At 30.6% G+C, this 21,793-nt stretch overlaps 1 protein-coding gene across 36 annotated transcripts in view; it reads left to right on the forward strand.

Moving 5' to 3' along the window:
• LOC108603137 (calcium-activated potassium channel slowpoke) overlaps positions 1-21,793 on the forward strand; it is a 101,987-nt gene that overhangs the window by 61,785 nt on the left and 18,409 nt on the right. For 15 of the 36 annotated variants that reach the window (XM_033293082.1, XM_033293081.1, XM_017991665.2 and 12 more), the window contains 8 exons: positions 1,115-1,225; positions 5,262-5,367; positions 9,420-9,572; positions 10,159-10,314; positions 10,544-10,656; positions 15,746-15,904; positions 17,678-17,754; positions 18,249-18,284. In XM_033293082.1, the coding sequence (XP_033148973.1) occupies positions 1,115-1,225; positions 5,262-5,367; positions 9,420-9,572; positions 10,159-10,314; positions 10,544-10,656; positions 15,746-15,904; positions 17,678-17,754; positions 18,249-18,284 (911 nt within the window). Of the gene's footprint in view, positions 1-1,114; positions 1,226-2,128; positions 2,235-5,261; positions 5,368-9,419; positions 9,573-10,158; positions 10,315-10,543; positions 10,657-14,692; positions 14,806-15,745; positions 15,905-17,677; positions 17,755-18,248; positions 18,285-21,793 lie in introns of all 36 variants that reach the window. The other 21 variants (XM_017991663.2, XM_033293089.1, XM_017991664.2 and 18 more) reach the window with 6 other exon arrangements.

The raw sequence follows: 21,793 nt of genomic DNA on the forward strand, positions 1-21,793 counted from the left end.
GCATGACCATCACATAAACAGATACATATAGATACGATTATTCGATTTTTAAAACAATAAATATTTTTTTTTATAAGTTTTACCTCATTGTGTTTGAAACTTTTGGGGTAGCAGACTAAATTTAATGCATAATGTAATATCCTTTTTTACTTATGCAATTTTTTTTTATTATCGATTCTTTTTTTTAAGCATTCAATGTAATTTATAAAAAACATAATGTAAGCATTCTAAAAACATAATAACACTGATAAAATGGTTAAACGAAACTGTTAACAGTTAATAAAAAATAAAAATAATATTAATATTATTTATAAATAATAATAAATATTTATATACACTAATTTATTATAAGTACATCGTATTGTTAGAATTTAAAAACAAGTAAGAGGTTATACAACAACAGAAGTAAAAAATATGTACATATGTGAAGAATTTGGATTTTTAATAAAACTATTAATCAGTGATCATAGACTTGTGTCAAAATGCGAGCTTAAATTATCGTCAAATATATTTGAAAGATTATTAATTGATTTAAACTTATAACTCGTATACCACATATGTATGTATACCAACCATTATTAACTATTAACTGGTAACTTTATTTCATTACATAACATTAACATACACACAATATATACATATTATTAATTTAAAATCATTGAAATAAATAATTTATTCGTTCTTAAAATTCAATAACTTAAAAGTTCTCTTTTATATACAAAATTAATAAAGCTTTGTTACACGCAAAATTATTTTGTATATTTTATTGAATCTGCTTAGTTTGTTTGAACAAATAGAGAATATAATATATTGTACGATTTTGGTAACAAAGTTATATATTATGTAAATAATTAAAGGCTTAGGGTGCCACAGAAAAAATCGCTGGAGATTTGTGTAGCAACCTTGAAAATAATTGGAATTTATATAACTTTCAAGCTAAATTTTGGGTTATTGAATTTTAAAATATAATTTTAGAGTATATTATTTCTATCAAGTATTACCAAGCAAACCAATAGTCTTATTTAATAAATATATAAAAAAAATATTAGAAAATGCATAATATATTTTTTCTAATAAATTTTTTTTTATTTTCTACGCTTATACACTTACATAGACATATTGTAGTATGCGGTCATATTACGTATGAATCCGTGTCCCATTTCTTGAAGGACTTTTTGCACGAAGACCGTGAGGATGTTGATGTCGAAGTAGTTTTCTTGCATCGGTAAGTAAATTTTAAAGATATTATTTAAATTTCACAATTTATCACATTGTTTATTTAATTTATTTCTAATATAATTATTTTTTAAAAATATAATTTTAATTATTGAAATATTATGAATGCTGAAAAGTTTGAAAAATGAATTTTTGTATCAAGCTATTAAATTCATTTTACATAAATTAAATCACATAAGTCTCTCAACAAAAATAATATAACTTAAGCTTAAATTAACTTTATTTTTAATTATATTAGTAGTTAAAATGTATATGCTTTTATTAAACAGTGTATACCAGTATAAATTGTATATAGATATATATATATATATATATATATATATAGACTGTCCATACTTTCAACAAATTTTATTTTTTCAAAGCATACTTTAATAATACTAGACATTATTTTACACTACATTATCCCATGCCGATAAGCACTATAAGATAGAAAATTTGTATGAAAAAGCTTTATATTTTTTTCATCATGGGCTAATGTAATGTCTAACAAAATGGGAAGATGCATATTTAAATTCAAAAAATTTAATTTTTTCAAGAAAATTGTCGTTTTACCTTATGAATGTATACACGTATATATTAGAGTAATTTTTTTTTTTTTTTTGGATTTGAAGACGCATCTGCTCTCCATTTATTGCTTTTGTGCTTAAGAATTAAACATTTTCTTTTGCAAATTAATGGCTGCATTAACACGTGCCGAATATTTTTTTCAAGTTCTCTTCAATTTAAAGTTGAAATAATACAGTGCCAATTGGAATGTGAATTTGTATTACATTTTCGTCAAAATTAATTTATGTAGATTTTTTGGTTTAAATTTGTTGAAAAATATGTGACACCCTATTATATATGTGACAAGTAACATAACGTAATGTAAACAATATCATAATAATAATAGCAAAGAACCTGATCTGGAGCTTGAGGGACTTCTGAAGCGTCACTATACAACAGTGGCGTTTTTTCAGGGAACTATGATGAATGCAGTCGACCTGGAACGAGTTAAGGTACACAAATATACTTTAACGACGCATAGTCGTTAACATACATTAATTGAAATCCATACACTCATAAAAGTACAATAGAAATACACAAAAATACTCAAATTAAATAAATAATGTGAAAAGCTTGGTTCTGATTCGTTTCAATAATTTCAACGTATACATTTACGTTTCAAACTTCAGATCTTTATTAAAAAAGACAATTTTTAAAGTATGGATAAATATGTGATCTTTAATATACAAAGATGAAATTACGAGGCGCTTCCATAGACTAACACATTTTTATGTTATGCCAATTATTGTATATTATAATTATAATCAATTAAGGCATTGATACAAAGTGGATATATAGGTGTAGTGGGTATATAGTCTTCCTTGGTATCAAATTTATCTCCATCATTCTGATATTATTAATAAAGTTAAAGGGTCCCATCCTTTTATTTTAGAGAGTATAAGTCTTTGTTTTCTATCACAGAGGGTTAGAATAAGTATATTCAAAGTACATAACAAAAGAAACTATAATATTTAAATACAAAATGTTAGTTTAAAATCGCAAAACAGTTTAGTTTGACAAGACTCCTGATCGCGGAAGACTCCTACTGAATACGAATACAAATAATATATATAAGAGGAATGTTCAAAAATATATAGAGAAAATTATGATTCCCCGAATTTTAAGAATTATATTTCAAATATTATCTATTATATTTTTAATTTTAGTTTTGGTTTAAATGACGCTAATTTTTATACACTTTGACATTTTTGTAAAAAAGAAACTAAGCAGTATAAGAGTTTTGATCAAAATGTATTGTAAAGGAGGAGGAGTGGCGACCATAAATATATATTTAATTATTATAAATCAACCAAATTGCTCGTCATGTTTTCGATTAGTGAAATTTCAAAGCTCGATCGGTAATAAATAACTTTTTGGAATTATTCTATTATCATTTTAATTATGACAGCGGGTGCAGTGCTGAGCGCAACAAACGTCTTTTGCGAGGTGTTTTGTGTTGTATGTGTTGTGGTGGAGTTGCATTGTGTTGTTGGTGGCGATACATAGTTCAAAGTGTATTTAAATGCTGGTGGCGCCCAACTTTAACCTGTCCACTTGTTTAAGAATGGAGCTATGTAGGTACACCATATAGGTATATTTGATTTTATTTCTAAAGAGAAAATAATTCAGAATGAGACTTCTGAAAATCGGACTCTATAATTTATTTATTAATATTAAGTTAACACACTTCATGTTATAAATAATATTGTTAAGCAACCAAGTCAACCATGTAACAACTCAAACTCAAGACAAGTGTACAAATATTTAAATATTTGTTAGACCATGTACACTTACAATCCACTTTCCGATTTATCTTATATTATTTTTTTTACACATTTATTTTATGATTTTTCGGTTTTATTAATTAGTGATGATTTATTTATTTATTCGTTTACGATGTCTCCCAATATTTATTAATATGGAATGAAATTTCTTTCAATATGAATTTTTTGAATTTCTTCGTAATAATTAATTGACAATAAATTTCACATTATACTCAAATTTACTGTAAGCTAAAATATTAAACACTACATATAGATAAGTTATCTTTAATTAATTTAATTTTCGTTGCAGAAATATATGCTTTATATTAAAATTTTTTTATAATTTATATTTAAATTCTTCCAGTTTTATCGTAATTATAAAATAAAACGTAAATTAGAGATCTATGTAGAGTTCAATACTTTTATTAGACTTTAGATAAACTACGAAAAATGATCAATACTACACACAAGCAGATTATTAGATTAGTAACTAATTTAAATATCTTAAGACAATCGAATTGATTTAAATTAATTTATCAAACAAACTAAGAGCATTATTTAAAGAATTTTTTTTATTAATATTTATTATTTAATGTATTTGTGTATGCATGCGCATTTTAATTATAATGCTTTATAACGCAGGCCTGTCGAATTGGTATTTACATATCTGTAACTATAATAATATTCGCCTAATTGGCTTGTAGTAATACATATATTTTTCACTTTCACAGTAAATCAGCCCTCCAAGTATTGTCTTCTTCGATTTAGTCCTTACACACATTTACATTTATGTAACAAATAAAAAAAGAGCAGGCACCAGCATATATTATATTATATGAACCTGTATGTATGTATGAGCAATAAGAACTCAGAGACTATAAAAGCTAGAGACACAGCAGTACGCTTTATTTATTGTTATTTATTGTTTATTGTACAAAGAATATAACGAGTCAGCTGCGATTCATGCCTGCGGCGTTTAACTTGGCTTTTACCATTGTTATTTATTTTATTGGATATCAATGCATTCTGTTTACCAACTTGTTTCTGATAAAAATTAGATATCTATAGACATCGAACGTCTTATTTTAAAATTCGTTGACAGAAGAAAATTTTTTTTAAGATTTACCATTTGCAAGCAATAGAACAAAAGCTAAATTGATGAAAATGTCTGTTTTAATATCTTCTTTAAATCAGTCTTTAAAAAAATTACAAAGTTGCCTATAGTTCGTGTACTCAGACAGAATAGGAACTCCAAGTTGTTGTTTTTTTTTCTTCATAAATTGAAGCTAATTTCGAATGTGTCCAAAAGCACCCCTGATTGAAGATCATTTAATATTAATGAAGGTTACTGTGATATGTTTTAAAAAATTCTGAATTTGATAGGCTTGTGTTATTCAAAAATGCATTCAATGTTTTTACAATGCACTCATTTTATTATGTTTTTATCATACATTGATTTTAATTTCTTTAATATAAATATTTTTATTTGCATATGTCGCTAAACGTAAACTACAATGATCATAAATTTTGATTATAATATCGCATTTAACACAATATTTGGTTTAAAAAACAAAAATATTTCGTAATTGTGTTGTGGAAAAAATTATGTATACGGCAAAATACAACACATCCTTTTTCAACAAAAAAAAAAATATAAAAAAATAACTTTCCCAATCGTAAAAAAATGATAAAAACAAAATAAATTGAACTAATAAGAAAACCACCCGATTTGGAACTTGAGGGTTTGTTCAAACGTCATTTTACCACCGTGGAGTTCTTCCAAGGAACCATAATGAATCCAATTGATCTGCAAAGGGTTAAGGTAAAACAATTGCTGATCATTTTTCTGTGTTACTACGTGTTTGTTGTTTTATTTAAAGCGATTATATTTAAATACATACATAACAATGTCCTTGTGTGCATCTATTTATTTATACAACTAAAATGTGCTTGGCTTATTGATTACAGACAAAATTAACTATAATTACACAATTACAAATAAATCTTTTTACACACATTTTTCATCGCTAGCTTTCTACAGATATCGCTCAATTATTAATTTTAATTACCTATGTGTACTGTAATTAGTATTATATGTATTGTTAAAAACAACTGTTTGATCTGACATTTCACAATTTTTTATATTTACTTGGTAATTAAACTTAACCACAGTAGAGAATGTTGGTCGAGCATGTTGAGCTCGACGAAATTTTCATCGTTGGAGGTAATGCTCGTCTCTAAATTTCGCATTGGCCGAGCCGCTCGAAAGAAATAGAAATCATTCTATCCAGAGCTCCCAAAATATGCTCAACCAAAAGCTGTCTGCTCAATGAAATAACGGAAATATTATACAGACTCGCTCACTCTCTGAACAGAACACTTTAAACTGATTTCAATCGTGTTTTCTGTTTTATGTTGATCGGTGAGAGACAGTGTTGCCAGATTTTGAGAGACGAGATAGGCTAGATTGAGGAAAAAAATAAGCTGGAATAAGCTAGACAATAATTGTGTTTCAAAACTCTAATGAAAGATTCTAAAAAATTGAAGAGATTGACAAAATTGTAAAATGAAGATAAAGAGAAAGTAAATATAGCAGATTTCAGGGCTAAAGCTATTTGTACATTTATTAAGCTTTTCATTTTGAATATGTAGAACTAGCATGAAATTGCTATCTGGCAACACTGGTGAGAAACACACGAAGCGCTTTGCGACACAGTTTGAAAGGATATTTTTGATCGGACGCATTATTTTGCTTGTGCGATTCAAGCACAAAGTGTCTTATTCTGTTGTTGTCATTAGTGCTTTGTTTGTTGTTTATGTTCATGATAGGCAAAGCGTGAAAGAGGATGATAGAGATAGAAATGGTTCAAGTTCTGGGACGTTAATGCGTAGGAATATACATATCAGAGAACGGCGTGAAATGTATGTGAAAAAACGGAAAATAAGGGCTGTCTGTACTGGCGTACATACCGCGCTGACGCGACAGCAGGTAGCGAAAATTATATTGTTTTTTATACTAATGCAAGCGCGCAACACATTCATGCGAAAGAACACTCTACGAATTTAAAGTGTCTCGAGTGGAGCGCGTACATATAGGAGGAACAAGAAATTCACTATTGAGCAAAGAGCACGCTGAGTAAAAACGGGGTAGAAGTGTCTTTTTGATCCCGTTTTCAATTGTGTCTGCAAGCAACAGATCTTTTTGGGACTTTTTGCAAAAAGGGACCACTTCTTGCGAGCTCTGATTCTATCTTGTTTGTGTTGGCAACAACATGCTCGGCAATGTTGGCACGAACATTACTTGCATTTTAATTATTGCCTGACATGTTTCAATAACGATGCGCCCAAGGCTCTGAGGAGAAATTCCTGTTAAGAATTTTAGATCTTCGTAACTTTGACCACTAGCCAAGAAACGCAAAGTCGCTGACAGACGTTCGTTTGCACTTATTGCGTCACGCATTTGTGTGTCCTGTCTTCAGATTTCCGGCTCTACTAAACATAACAGTTCTTTATACAAATACATATTTATTGCCATAAGTGCAATTACAGTGGCGCTGTCGTTGTCCGTTGCCATGTTCACTGCTCAAAATTTGCCGGCAGCTGAAGTTGGCAAGCAATGTTGGCACTAGTTAGTGGCAAATGAAATTTAGCTGACGGCAGTCGGCCAACATGCTCTACTGTGGATGGGCCGCTTTACTAAAAACACCGGTTATTTTTATTATTCCCTTATAAATTTCTTTTAGTTTTCATGCTTTTAGTTTCTAGATTCATAGATGTTGTGTTTCACGGTGACAAATGATTCTTTCAATACGCAGCACTAGCTTAAAAATTAAAAAAAAAAAGTTTGACTTCATATCAAAGCAAAAACTTCCGATACTAGTTTTTTTTTTTTTTACTTATTTACTAATTTGCTTAATTTATTTAATTTTGTAATACGGACAACAACATACTAAAAAAAAAATATTTGAAATTATGTAAAATAAAAATTTTAAATTAAATGGTATTTAAAAAAAAAAAATATTACTCAACAGATTTGTTTATATATATATTCTGAACCTACACCTACCTACACCTAAATTTATATGAAGCTTTCGATAATTTTCAGCTCGATTTTTAAAAAGGTTTAAATTTGATCGTAAATAAATACAAATAAGTCTTTTGTTTAAGTATCGATCAGAGAGCGGCAATAGTGCACTCACTCTTAAAAACACTGTGCGTACAAACCCTTACTAACTGATAATATAAGCACTAAGCAATACAATGTTGGATTAGCAATACACCCATTGCGCACATGAAATATTTTATGTGTCGCGAACATAGTGCACAAGAAAAAGGTTCGAAAAAGTGTTTCAAGTGTTTCTACCTGCCTTCGCGGCGGCGTACAGTCAGTGCTGACAAACTGCAAAGGCTAAACACAAAGTAGTGACTGTGAATGAGCTTGGTAATAAATAAATATTCAATTTCATATTAAATCACGTTCACATCAAGTCACGTTCACATTAAATCACATGAATATATGTCAGCACTCTAGCAAAAAAGCGAAATTATTTCTCGCAAAGGGTTAGTCCAGTCAAACGTAGTTTCCTTTGCCTTGTATTCTGACATCGAGACATAAAATTTTTTTGTGTCCGAGTCAGTTCTTGCACTTCTTTTTCTACAGTGCAACCCTTGTGCGTAAAAATTGCCACTTTTGCCGTTCTCTGGTATCGATCCACATTTTTAAAGTCAATACTTTTAGCTTCATAATATCGTTAATCGTTTCTAATTTAAAGCTGACAAATACGATATCGAACTTCGAGCAGATTTTATGTGACACTGAACAAACACTTTGGCTACAAATTTGTTAGATTTTACCACTAAGAACTAGTGGTTTTACCTTCGATAGTGTACGATTTCAACTATTTCTAGTTATGTCACAATTGAAAAAAAAACAGATCAACATAGATCAATGCTGGCTGAAGCTGACGCCTCAAAAAAGGATGAGGTTGTTGGGAATATTTTTGGATTTTTACGCACTCGCAACAATTGGCCCCCAATCTAAGTAGTTTTTTCACAAAGATTATAAATGTTTTATTAGCCATGTATTAGGGACAATCACCCTCAAAGCGGAAATACGGAATTTATTTTTCTACTGATACCTATGGCATTCCTGTAAAATACGTTAGAATTTGCATGCTGGGAAACACTAGGTTTGAATTCTTAGATACTGTGCAATGCTTCCAATATACTTTTCCCAATATACAAAATATAAAATAGCTGCATGTTAGCCATTTATGTGTTTTTTTTATACACTTTAAATTTATTTGAATTTACCCTTTTGTTTTTACATTCATTATTTTTTTTGGTTTAATCTTTTGATCCCTCGAATGTCAGAAGATCTCTTAAAAAATACATTATCTCTGTTTTTACTACCAATTCAATACATAAAGAAGACCATTTTTGGTTCATTTAAATGTTGTTATTAGTTACTAGTGAAAAATATTAACAGTCAAGAGATTGTTTTACAGCTTATTGTCTTCCTATCTCTGTTGTTGCGTAAGCTTAAAATTTACGAAGTACTAAATTGTATATGTGTAAGTCAAGCAAGAGGGCAAAAAAACACATGCATTTTCACTTCAGACATTCCAAATCACACTGTAATTTGTACCATAGTTCAGCGTACTTACATATATGCTTATTAACTATTCTTATTAAAACAAAAACTATGATGCCGTAATAAATCAAGCCCAAATCACTACACAAACTATTAAAAACATATCGATCATATAAAGTAGCATACCAGCAAAAAATTAAATGTTTAAAAATCTATCAATAACATAATAATTATTATTAATACTATATACATAGATTATAAATATGTTGTCTATTGTAAAGGTACATGAAGCTGATGCCTGTCTAGTGCTAGCTAACAAATATTGCCAAGACCCCGACGCTGAAGATGCTGCGAACATAATGAGGGTTATTTCAATAAAAAACTACAGCGATGATATACGTGTAATCATTCAGCTTATGCAATACCACAATAAGGTAAGTCCATAAAAGTCTACGATTTAGTATAAACACACAACTTTTAAGTATCTGAAGGTAAAGGTTTATTACTTTGCTGAACGCAGTCTATTAGTATGCTCTCTTAAAAAAAAAAGTATACATTTAGAAATTTTTTTTTTGTGTTTTGGCAAAAAAATGAGAAAATTCATGTGCAGTGTGCTGCAATTGCGAAGGGTGACCTTATATGGGCTAATGGAGCTATGGGATTTTATTATCACTGCGATATGTAGTAGTAATATGTGGTAGAAAACTTTTGTGATATAATAATAATAATTTTTTTAACATACATATGTTTTGCATATGAAGATTTAAGCTATTAAATTAAAAAAAAAGCAATAGAATTGAATGGAGAAGTTGTAAAGGGGTGTTCTAATAACAAAATACAAAACATGCAAAATTATATATTGAGCTTATTACTTAGACTTAATGCTAACATTTTCGTTTTTTACCCGTTTTCGTTTTTACATAGTGCATTATGTAATATTATATTGTATATTTGTTTTCTATAACACTCATAATAGATTTGTAAAAACAATTTCCACCTAAACAATAAGACAATTTTCAGGCATATTTACTGAATATACCGTCGTGGGACTGGAAACAAGGCGATGATGTAATATGTCTGGCAGAGCTAAAGCTGGGATTTATAGCGCAGAGTTGTTTGGCACCAGGCTTTTCTACAATGATGGCAAATTTATTTGCAATGCGTTCCTTTAAAACGGTAAATTTTGCATCAACGGGCGCTACACAAAAATGCTATCTCTATTAATGTAACAGACACAAACACATACTTGGTGGCGAGTTTAACTTGAAAAATGCAGGTCTACTGAAATAAATGAAAAATATGCTTAGCTTTTTATTGAAACATGTTGTTTAGGACCCATTAAAGGTCAAATTAGCAAAACAATCAAACAATAAACCTATATTATGTATGTGTTTAACCCCAATAGTCTCCAGAAATGCAATCTTGGACTAATGATTACCTGCGCGGCACGGGCATGGAAATGTATACAGAAACATTGAGTCCCACATTTATTGGAATACCATTTGCTCAGGCTACTGAGTAAGTTTGCACAGCGGGCTCTCTAAATGCTCTTAATATGCTATATAATCGTATCGTACCGTATCTGCTATTATACTTTTATTATTCTATGTACTTGTGCAGCGTGTCAAAATAAATATCGTATGGACATAAATTATATTTTCAAAATACACAAAAATCCCGTAAATGATCGGAATACCGACATTAAATACCTTTGATGAGAACTTCGACTGGCTTAATAAAAAATTTATACACTCAGACTCTTGGGATAGGCCCGGCACATAGGGTATACATCATACATTTATCATATACATACACACACTATATAATTAAACTAAACTAATTCTAAAATCTTTTTTAATTTAACCACGACGGACTTCAAGGGTATTCAATGCAATATTCAGCGCCTACAAACACAAAATTTTTGTTTTCATATAGTGATCAATTAATGTTAAACGTGTTTTATGATGTCAGTTATTATTTTAATTTTAATGATAAAATGGTATACAAAAATGTATATGCACTGACATGCTCTTAAAAGGTGACTAGATATTTTATTTTTCAGTTTTTATTTATATTACACTTACATTTATAAATTAATTAGCAAGGGAATGAATTTAAGATTCTCCTTGAAAAAAATATCCGTATAGTAACGGGGACATAGGTGATACCATTCATGCATCAGCAGGATCACCTGCAAGCTGCATGGATAAAATTCAGCAGTAATCAGCAATCTGTTAAAAATATTTTCATCTGCTATAAGTATGCCATACCTTGTCTTGTAGTTCTAATCGACTTAGTGCTCAAACTATTGTTTATACACACACATTATAAGAAAGTGAGCGCAACCAACTTTTGTATACACATTGACTAGGGCAACGTAGTAATCACGAGCACGCAGTCACAAACACAGACACACAAAACAGCTAACGCGTCTCAGTTTGTTTTCGCTATTGCGTCAGCAGCAACGCTGCTGAGAAACAGTTACTCTTACATCCAGACAGACAGGCATGGCTTATCGACCCAGTTTGTCTTGCTGATCACGAAGACGATCTCCCTGTTACATACATTTTCATTACCAGATAATACCCTCCTTCATTGTTAATAATATTTTTGATGTACATATATTATTTTTAAGTTGGCTACGCCCAAAATTTTATGCGTATTGGTGTTTTTAGAATTTTTGTTACAAATGTTTGACAATTTGGAAACATTTCTAATCTAGCTCAGGCCGAGATTATTTTTTTAACCAGTACCATTTACTCGCACAATTTTTTGCAATGGCAAAGCAGCTTTAAAATTCCCGCTTTTTTCTGAACGCTTTCTTAACAGAAAGATATATTGCTACGACAGTCTATTTATTGAAATAGACTGGATTGGCATTTTCCTTTTGTCTGGAAAACCTCAAAATTAAGCGCAGTCGCATCAGGCAACCTGATGAATACACCAATAGACGGTTAGATCTAGTACTAATCTTTCTCATGCTAATGCGTACGATTTCCGCTTAAGGTAAACCAAGTTACATACTTTTAAAAATAAATCAAAAAACAAAACTTGGTTTACTTCAGAGAAAGGCAAGAGTGCACACACCCCTAAAAAAACAATTAGGGTGTTTACGAAGTGTTATAAAAGTGTAAGCCTACTCGAACTACATTTGTATGGCATGTGACTTGCAAAGCAAATAATTCCACAGACCCTGACTACGAACATTTTTGTAACGTTGCAAAACCAATGTTGTAAAATTCGTAGAAAAATACTAAAACTTTTGGTATTTTTGGTGTTAATTAGTGCTTAAATAGAAAAATCAAACGTCAAATCAAAGCCAACTCAGCTCTGTATATATTTTCCGGCAACAAGAAAGAATGGAACAAACCTGAGTGGGGCCATGTCACTTAAGGATGCCGGATGAAATATGGTAAAAAAGATTCAAATTTAAATTAATAAAATAGTAATAGTTAATTAAATAAATTAAAATTTGAGAGTTTCTCTAATGCAAGCATTAGATCATAAATAGACAGCCTTTTGCTTTCAATTATTAAATTACTATCATGAACTGCTCGCCATTCCAAAATGGACATTTTCACACTATTAAAAGGCATCTTTAATCTCACAATTACAAACACAAAGTAGTCGAACAGCTGTTAAGTTCAACGTTGCAACACTTTTTTGTCTACACCTTACAAAATGGGGTGCTCACATCAGCAATGTGGCAAACAATATATTATACAACGATACAACACTTCGTGAACACCATAAATGTGTACTATCATTGTGGCACTGCCACACACAAGCAAAATTGTAGCTGAGACCACACAACAATGGCTTATGTCCTGAGGGATCCGAGCAGTATTTTGTGTGTGGGGATCAGCTTCCCGATGCAATGCACATGAAAAAGTCTTAAAATTTGTTGTGTGTTTTATGTGTGCTTCTCTTTCGCTACCTGCTGTCGCGTCGGCGTCGCTGCCAATCCATCAGAACGAGAGAGCAAGCGAGATTGTGATTTGCGAATATTTTCCTTTGCGAACATTTTCTTTTGCTCTTGTCTTTTGTGTGGCTTAGCACACAGAAATTTTCCTGTGAGTTTCGTGTGTGTTTTTTGCGGTGCACAAACAATTTGTGTTGTGAGTGTGTGTTTGTATTGTCCCGCGTTTTCTGTGTGCGCGTATGGTCTCGCGCTTGCTTTTTTAGGGTGCCACAATTGCCTTTCTCTGGTATACATTTTTATGAAAAAAAATATGAATAGAATTGTTTTGCATATACATATGTACTTAGGTTGGGATCGATGGGCACATTGGTTAGAATAAACATTTGTTTTATATCTGGAATATACTTTACTCCAGTTTAGATTTTATGTAACTCTTTATTTTTTTATTATCAGATTAAAATAAAATATTTTTATAATTGGATACATTTTAAAAAATCCCCTACAGTTACATAAGTGTATATCAGTGCAAATATGTTTGTATCATGTATAGTATAGTGTTAAATATTTAGTCAGTGTTTTATTCGAATTCTTGGTGTACTTAAATGTTATCAGAACCTTAAAAATCCTTTGTTAACTGTTTGCCAGTACATGCTTTAAAATTTGAAATTAAGACACTTGTTTTTTCAACTAATTTGCTCGATCTAATTTGTCAGTGAATAAATTCACTTAAAAAGAAAATACACTAACATACAAACTTATATACACGCTCGCATTTGAAAGCAACTTGTGTTGCAATTTTCAACGTCAAATTTTTTATGTTTGTTTTCTATTTCATATTTGTATAGCCTACTAGTAAATAAAAATAAATAAATTAAAAGTAAAGCTCAATTTAAATTAAAATTTGTTTTTAAGAATAGAAGAATTCTTAGCAATTTCAAAAACTATAGTTATGTCTGGTCGGAGCACAGAATAAAATGCCTATGAAATGTAACGATACGATATTTTCCTAAAGCCATCTTATTGGAATTTAAGTTGTATTTAACGAAAGATCAGTAAATTCTAAATGTATGAGTCATATATTAACAGGAAGTTATTATATCCCTTAAGTAGAACTATCGCATACATATTTTAATGAAGAAATGTACATATTTCTAACTATATAAAGAAGTTACTAGGCATTCATAGTAATAAAAAACGTATATACTTATGAAATGAAGACAAGTGTATCTTCTTTCGCACCAGCATATCGCGCCCGACGCAATCACAATAACAATCCCACGTATGGGCATTTCCAATACCTGTACCCATTTTACTGCTAAAGGTTTTTTTAATTTTGTTAATGCTAAAATAATTTGAAGTGGATAATATGCATATACATATGACAACAAAAACAAGGCGATTTTCGATTTTTTGTCTCACAGCGTTCACATTGGGCTGTTTGGAAATGCCCACATGTATACCAATGTCAGAAACTATGCCACCCAGACGAATCGCAGACCTCTAATACGAATAACTCTGTACTTTTTCACAACCAAAAAAACAACAATAGAGAACAAAATGACACAATTTAACGTCACTTAGCGAACTTACTAAATATCCAAAAACAACAACAAACAATTTTCTAACTTTCAGTCACCAGACACACAGGCCTGGCAAAATGATTATCTTCAAGGTACAGGGTGTGAGATGTATACTGAAACTCTATCACCTTCATTTACCGGCATGACATTTCCACAAGCCAGCGAGTAAGACTCAAATAAAAAAACAATAATAATCAAAAAAAAAATATATATATACAGAAATTATTAGTATTCTGAAATTTAAAGACTCGACCACATAACAAATATTTTTAGAGATCTTTTAATCAAAGGATTTTATTTATTTTTTTATATTTATAACATTTTAAGTCCAACTACGAATTTAAAGACAACCAACCTCTCTCAAATTTATTAATTGCTCGTAATAATCTCATTTAACTACTATTTCTTTTAGTACATACTCAAGATTGAGAAAACTTATAATGCAAGGATATGTTTAACCCATTTATAAATTATTAATGCACTAACGGTTGATAATGAAGCCAAATTAAACAAGCAATGCTTTTTCTCAACTTGATTCCTTGTACATGCCACACTTTGAAGACTATATTTTTCTTACATGTACAATACATATATATTATATATACATACATTGATCCTTTTTTATATACTATGTAAGCAAAATTTGTCTGGGTTTTGGATTATAGAAATGATTTAAATGCCACACTCAAAAGCGATGTTTAGTTCAAATACAACATTTTAAGTTATCATATACATACATAAATACATTTTCACTTTTTCGTTCTATAGCAGCACGTCGAACTTAAGACTTGTAACCCAGTGCATGTATTAAGCTAATTTTCAAGCTAAGATCATTTTACACCCTTGTAGACCAATCATTTGAATGAGTTTTCCAATTTGAACCCAAATTTACTTGCATGTGAATCTCCGTGGCACGTTTTAATGTGTATGTAGATCGGTTTTACGTACATTTATATGCACATATGTATATTTACACAATTACTGTGAAAGCGCATGTAAATATATAATTTCTTCTTTTTTAAAGATAATTATAAGTTTAATATAGGTACTATGACAAATACAAATGTAATACGAATTTTATTAAATTTTTGCATTCGTATCTCAGGTTGTGTTTCTCCAAGCTGAAATTGTTATTGCTGGCTATTGAGATCAAAGGAGCAGAGGAGGGAGCAGATAGCAAAATATCTATAAATCCACGTGGTGCTAAGATTCAGGCTAACACGCAGGGTTTCTTCATAGCACAGAGCGCTGATGAGGTTAAGCGGTAAGTGTTGTAATAATAAAAGAAAGAAATCTAAATGCTCGGATTTTTATAAACGTTTTGACGGCATTCATTCATGCATGAAATGCGTTCTATATTACTGATAATCATTACACTAGTTTTCAAATATTAATTTTTTCTGCCTTAGAACTCTTTGTATGTATTTATATCATTCAAATTTAAACTTAAAAATAAGTTTTGCGATTAATATTCATCTATATAATATGCATCAGCTTATTATTTGTTGGCATAAATCAAAAACTCTTACATTAAATTACAAAAATTATTTAATTGCTACATACGTTCGTATTTTGGGTAGTCTTTCAAAAGCAATACTTTGAAAATGTAAACTGTGCTTGGAAGGATTATATTCCCTGCCTGTCGGCAGCGACGTCCGCAAGCGCCTCAGCAAGTGCACCCTGCTGTCTATATTGAAAATTATAATGTGAATAATTCCTAAGTTATCCGATCGTTCTAAAATTCGGCATTTGTCAAAAATATGACAAAGCGTATTTGTATTTACTTTTAAATATTTTTTAAATGCTTAATATTGCGGGTGTAATCTTGGAGGGGAGGTGGGAGGAAATAAAATAAAAATGATATGTTCTGGGTATAGGACCACTTACATACCAAATTTGGTTGCTCTAGCTTTTATAGTTGCTGAGAAACACGCACTCATTATATATACTTTATTTTATGGTATGTGTATATTAATCTTGTATGAGCCGACTGAGCATGTGGCCGACCAAATAATTGACAACAGTTGAGTTATGATTAACTCAATAGGTATAACATATCCAAACGCCTGCTTGAGCCGAAAAAGTTGATTTTTCGCATATTTTTGTCCTCAACGGAAGCCGTTCTCTGTTACATGCATTACATTTTAAAGAAAATATAAACTATTAAAAAAAAAACTGGTTTTACAAAAATAAAAATTTAATAATAATATAGAAAAATTTAACGTTCGCGACTTGTACGTTCGCACCGATACTTAATTTAATTTAAAAAAAAACTAATAGAGATAATTTTCTTGTGAATAAAACCGTTTACACGAAGCAAAGAGCTAAAAAAAAAATGCTTATCGAAACAAAAAAAAAAATTTCAGAAAAGGTTTGTTTTCTATTTTTTATTGCATTAAACGCCGTACGAACGTACGCTCGCCCCTAAGTAAGGTCAATCTCCCGTTTTTTCGAATTAAAAACTCTTTCCGCTGTTAAAAGGTTCTCTAAAATACAATTTTATTCAGAATTTTTCATCTATGTACATGTGTTTTATAAATTATGTAGAGAAACAATATCCAAGTCATACACACAAATTCATTTACATTTTTCGACAGCGTTTGGAAAATAAGATTATTTTTACATCTTTCAGTAGCTTCCAGAATGTTCTACACTTTGTGTACATTTTGATAACTCTTTGATTTATTGATATGTATGAGATATTATTCAAGTACCTGAGATATTTTTGATAGCGTTTCAAGCATTTTGTTTAAAATCTTTAAAGTCTATATTGCATAAATATGCAATTTCGTAAATACAAAATTATATACAATATAAAATACAAAAAAAAATTAATTCGACCACCAATTCACACTAATTCATTTACATTTTTTTAGCCTAATTTTTATTTTTTATTACTTATTATGAATTTGATTTAAACTTTTTTATTTTGAATATACTATACACCTTTTGTATTTAACACAAAGATAATAGCTTACATTTAATCCAAAATGTTCATTGAAAAATAAAAATTATGCTGCATTAAATCTGGTTACAGCGCGTGGTTCTACTGTAAGGCCTGTCACGAGGATATCAAAGATGAAACCCTAATCAAAAAGTGCAAATGCAAAAATTGTGAGTAAAAATACACCTCTTTTCATGTCTTAGAAATATTTAACATGGGAATTATTTAGAAAACATTTTAGTATTTTGGGCATATTTTTATTTTATTTTCCTGTTAGTATGGGTTTTTTTTTATTATTATTCTTTCATTGAGTGTGACTGTCAGTCGATTTCTTAAACTAAAATTGAACATTTTTTGCAGATTTAACTTTATAAATGTTTCAGGTGCTCTCTTACGATATAATCGTAAAATTTTATAGAAAGTGACTATACTAAGAATTAACAGAATCATGTCGAAAATATGAAAATTATAATTATTATATATTCATATATGTTATATATGATATGATATATACGTATATGATATTGATATTTATCAAATACTCGATAAATATGGCAGTAAATAATTATTATCCAATCATGCATATGCAACAAAAATACATTTTTTTTTGATCCTAGAATGTTCTCAAAATATAATCTATGTAAAAATAAACTTTGTCCCACAGTAACTGTTCAGCCAAGGAGCAAGTATGATGATTTAGGTAATTCAAAATTCTCAACAAACATATTTTTATTCTCAGAATACCTATATTTGTTAAGAAGATGCGAACACCCATTCGTGTACACACACACATTGACAAACACACACCATAAAGCTTTTAAGATTTTAAGTACTCCCTAAAAATTTGATATCCCAATTAATTATTATGCATTTAAAAAAATAATTTTTACTGTAAAAACTGCAAAACAAATCTTTATATTCCACATAGCACGTCACTTTTAGTGCACTAAAAAACTTTTCTTTCATTTTTAATATATTTTAAAATGTATACAGATCTTCCGACATATAATTACATAAACTCTGCAGCTAATTTCCGATCTTAAAAAGTGTGTAGCTTCAACGATCTTATTTACACACATTAACGTTACAAATTAATGAATTCTGACATCTTTCAATATGCGCAATTTATGTTTGGTCACCGTTTGTCAACTTTTAATCGTTTTATATATATATATTATATATATGTTATATATATATATATATACAATATATTGTATATATACAATGTCATCATAATTTGTAAATATGTTTGTAAAAATTATATATTTGTGTGTTCTAAAAATTAATTAAGATTAAAGCCATCTACCTATAAAAGTGCTCTATATTTATTTTTTTATAGTTCTTGCAATATTGTGCATGACCAGGAAAAATCTGTAAGCGCTCGAATATTGGAAAATTTGAACTATATACAAACATGCAAAAACTTAAACTTAAATTAATTTTTATAAACTTTATATTTCTATGGTGACGGCCTGGGTCTATATTTTTGATTTTTGACACAGCAGAAAAGTAATTTCCGTAATTATACTATCCATGTGGTGTAGGCTCCTTCAATTAAACTATCAGCACGAGATTAATATTTTTTTCTCACACTAAATAACGTAGATAATAAATTTACTATTTTGAAGATGATTAAATTGCAGGACCATAATGATTATACTTGAGGTTTTATTGAATAAAAATAAGTAACCATAAATAGTCACAATTACTATATTTATGACTCAGCAAGTTTGGTTAAAGTTAACTTTACTTTAAGTTTAAGTCGTTCCTTGCTGCTACTATTTTTTTTTTTAATGGAAAAGGGTATTATGGTAATGTATGTAGCACAGAGAAAGAGGCGTGGCAGAATGTATATGTTCTTAATCAGCTGGACAAATTGAGTCGATATAGCAATGTCCGTCCGTCTGGAACCGAATTTTACATGTACGTCTACATTGAAAATTGAAATGTAAATAATTCCTTAGTTATTTATCCGATCGTTCTGACATGACTGGGCAATTTTGTGATTTATTTCAGATTTTTTTTTTTAATTATAGGGGAGGGGGAAGGAAATAAAATAAAAATAAAAGCGTAGTGTTCTGGATATGGGAGCACCTACATACCAAATTTGGTTGCTCTAGCTCTTATAGTTGCTGAGAAACACGCACTCATATAGACAGACGGACACGGCTATATCGACTCAGCTCGTCGAGCTGATCAAGAATATACATACTTTATGGGGTCTGCCACGCCTCCACGTTTTTGCGGCAATTGTGGCATTTTTTAAACACAATGGTAGCACACACAAAAAACAAGTGCGAGACTATACGCTCACAATGACAACACGGGACAATATACGCACACAGACACAACAAAAAATTGTGTGTGTGGCGCACAAGCAACGCACAAAACACCCAGAGAGATCCGTGAAAAGGTCCGTTGTGTTTTTAGCCACAGCGAAGCAAGCGCAAAGGAAATGTGCGTGAGACCGATCGGCTGGCATATAAGCATAAGCGCGAAACAATATCGCTTGCTGTCTCGCTCTGTTTGCATTGGCAGCGACGCCGACGCGACAGCGGGGAGCGAAACAGAAGCACGCGGAAAACACAAAAAATATTTTGACCTATTTCTTGTGTTTTGTTTCGGGAAAGAATTGCATGCTGCTTGGATCATTTTTTCTACGCAAAAGTAATTGCATTGTGGTCTCATCCACAATTTCGATTGTGTGTGGTATCTTTCTTTGATTTTGCTTTAAATTTTGTAAATCAGTTTCACCGTCTCTGTCGAGGGTCAGCAAAAATCTATTTTGATTTTATTTGATTCTATTTTGATTCTATTTGAAATATTGAAATATTTTCTAAAATAATGTGGAAAAAATGTCAAGCTTTTATAAAAAAATACCTCTCAAGTTATATTGGACTACTGTCCATAAACTTAAGTTGAAACTAGTCCATTGTCTAACTGTAGTGGATTAGGCCTGCGCAAATGGACCAGAGGGGGGCGGAGGGCTCGGGTATATGACGAGCGTGAATCCATTCACATATGTACATACATATATTCATTGATATGTTTGCATGCCTGTATATATTTTTATTACAGGTTACATTATTGATTACCAGTCAAAATTCTTATTGTTTTCAAAAAAATGAAGATTATAGCGGGCCAATAGAATAAAATATGTTCATATGATTATGCATGCATATATTTAATAGATATCCTTTTTTTATAGATTAAGATACAATTAAAAAATTATAATATATTAATATATAATTTAAATTGATTTACGGGAAAAAATACTCCCACCTCGTTCGATCCCGATTTTCGCAGGTCACACTTTTAATGTTGCCGAGTAACTTTAATTACGCGGGAAAACTTAAATGCATTGTTTATATATAAAAAATGAATTTTTAAATTAGTATAGCAAAATTTTTTTTTTAACTTTGCTGTTTTTATTGAATATTCTCATAAATTGAGAATAACACTAAGTATACAAATCTTAAACTAAACATTATCTAACAGTTGTTTTGAACTTCTTTAGGATTGCACATTCCTAGATTCTATCGCTGGTTGGTAGGTCATTACGACGGGAGCGGCTGCGAAGAAAGTTTGCTGTAGTATTTTTCCTTGTTCCTTGTTCAGCTATTACATCTCTGACTGGTTGAATATGTAGGTCTTTCTGTATGTTTTCGTTTCGAACGTATCACGGGAGCCCTGTTGATAGTTCTAAGGATCTTTGACTGAGCTCTCTGGACTATATCAATATTGCTACTGCTGGCGCTCCCCCATAGTTGGGAGCCATAGGTCCAAATTGGCTTAAGTACGGAATTGTAACGCAGGACCTTATATTCAAGACTGAAAAAAGATCGAGCGTTGATAACCCAGGGTATTGACTTTTAGTCTTAGTTGTGCTCTCTTGTTTTCGATGTGCCTCCGCGATGTGAGTCTGTGTCGAGGTGTACTCCAAGATACATACGTCACTTCGTTCGCTTGCGGGAGTGCGAAATTGTTTAGTGTGAGCCGTGGGCAATTTTGCCTGTTTAGGGTCAACGTAACATGCTTGCGTTTTATTCGCAAGTCAGAAAGTCTTTTCCCCACTTCGACCATATGATGAGCCAATTGCGCTGATGTATGTATAGGGCACCTCGAACAGTTGTATCGCCAGCAAAGGTGGATGGTTTTAGTCGTCTACTTGTTAGAATATCTACTGTCCTTTACATATAGTGCTGCTCC

The sequence above is a fragment of the Drosophila busckii genome, chromosome 2R (genome assembly GCF_011750605.1).
Source record: "Drosophila busckii strain San Diego stock center, stock number 13000-0081.31 chromosome 2R, ASM1175060v1, whole genome shotgun sequence".
In the NCBI taxonomy this organism is placed as follows: domain Eukaryota; kingdom Metazoa; phylum Arthropoda; class Insecta; order Diptera; family Drosophilidae; genus Drosophila; species Drosophila busckii.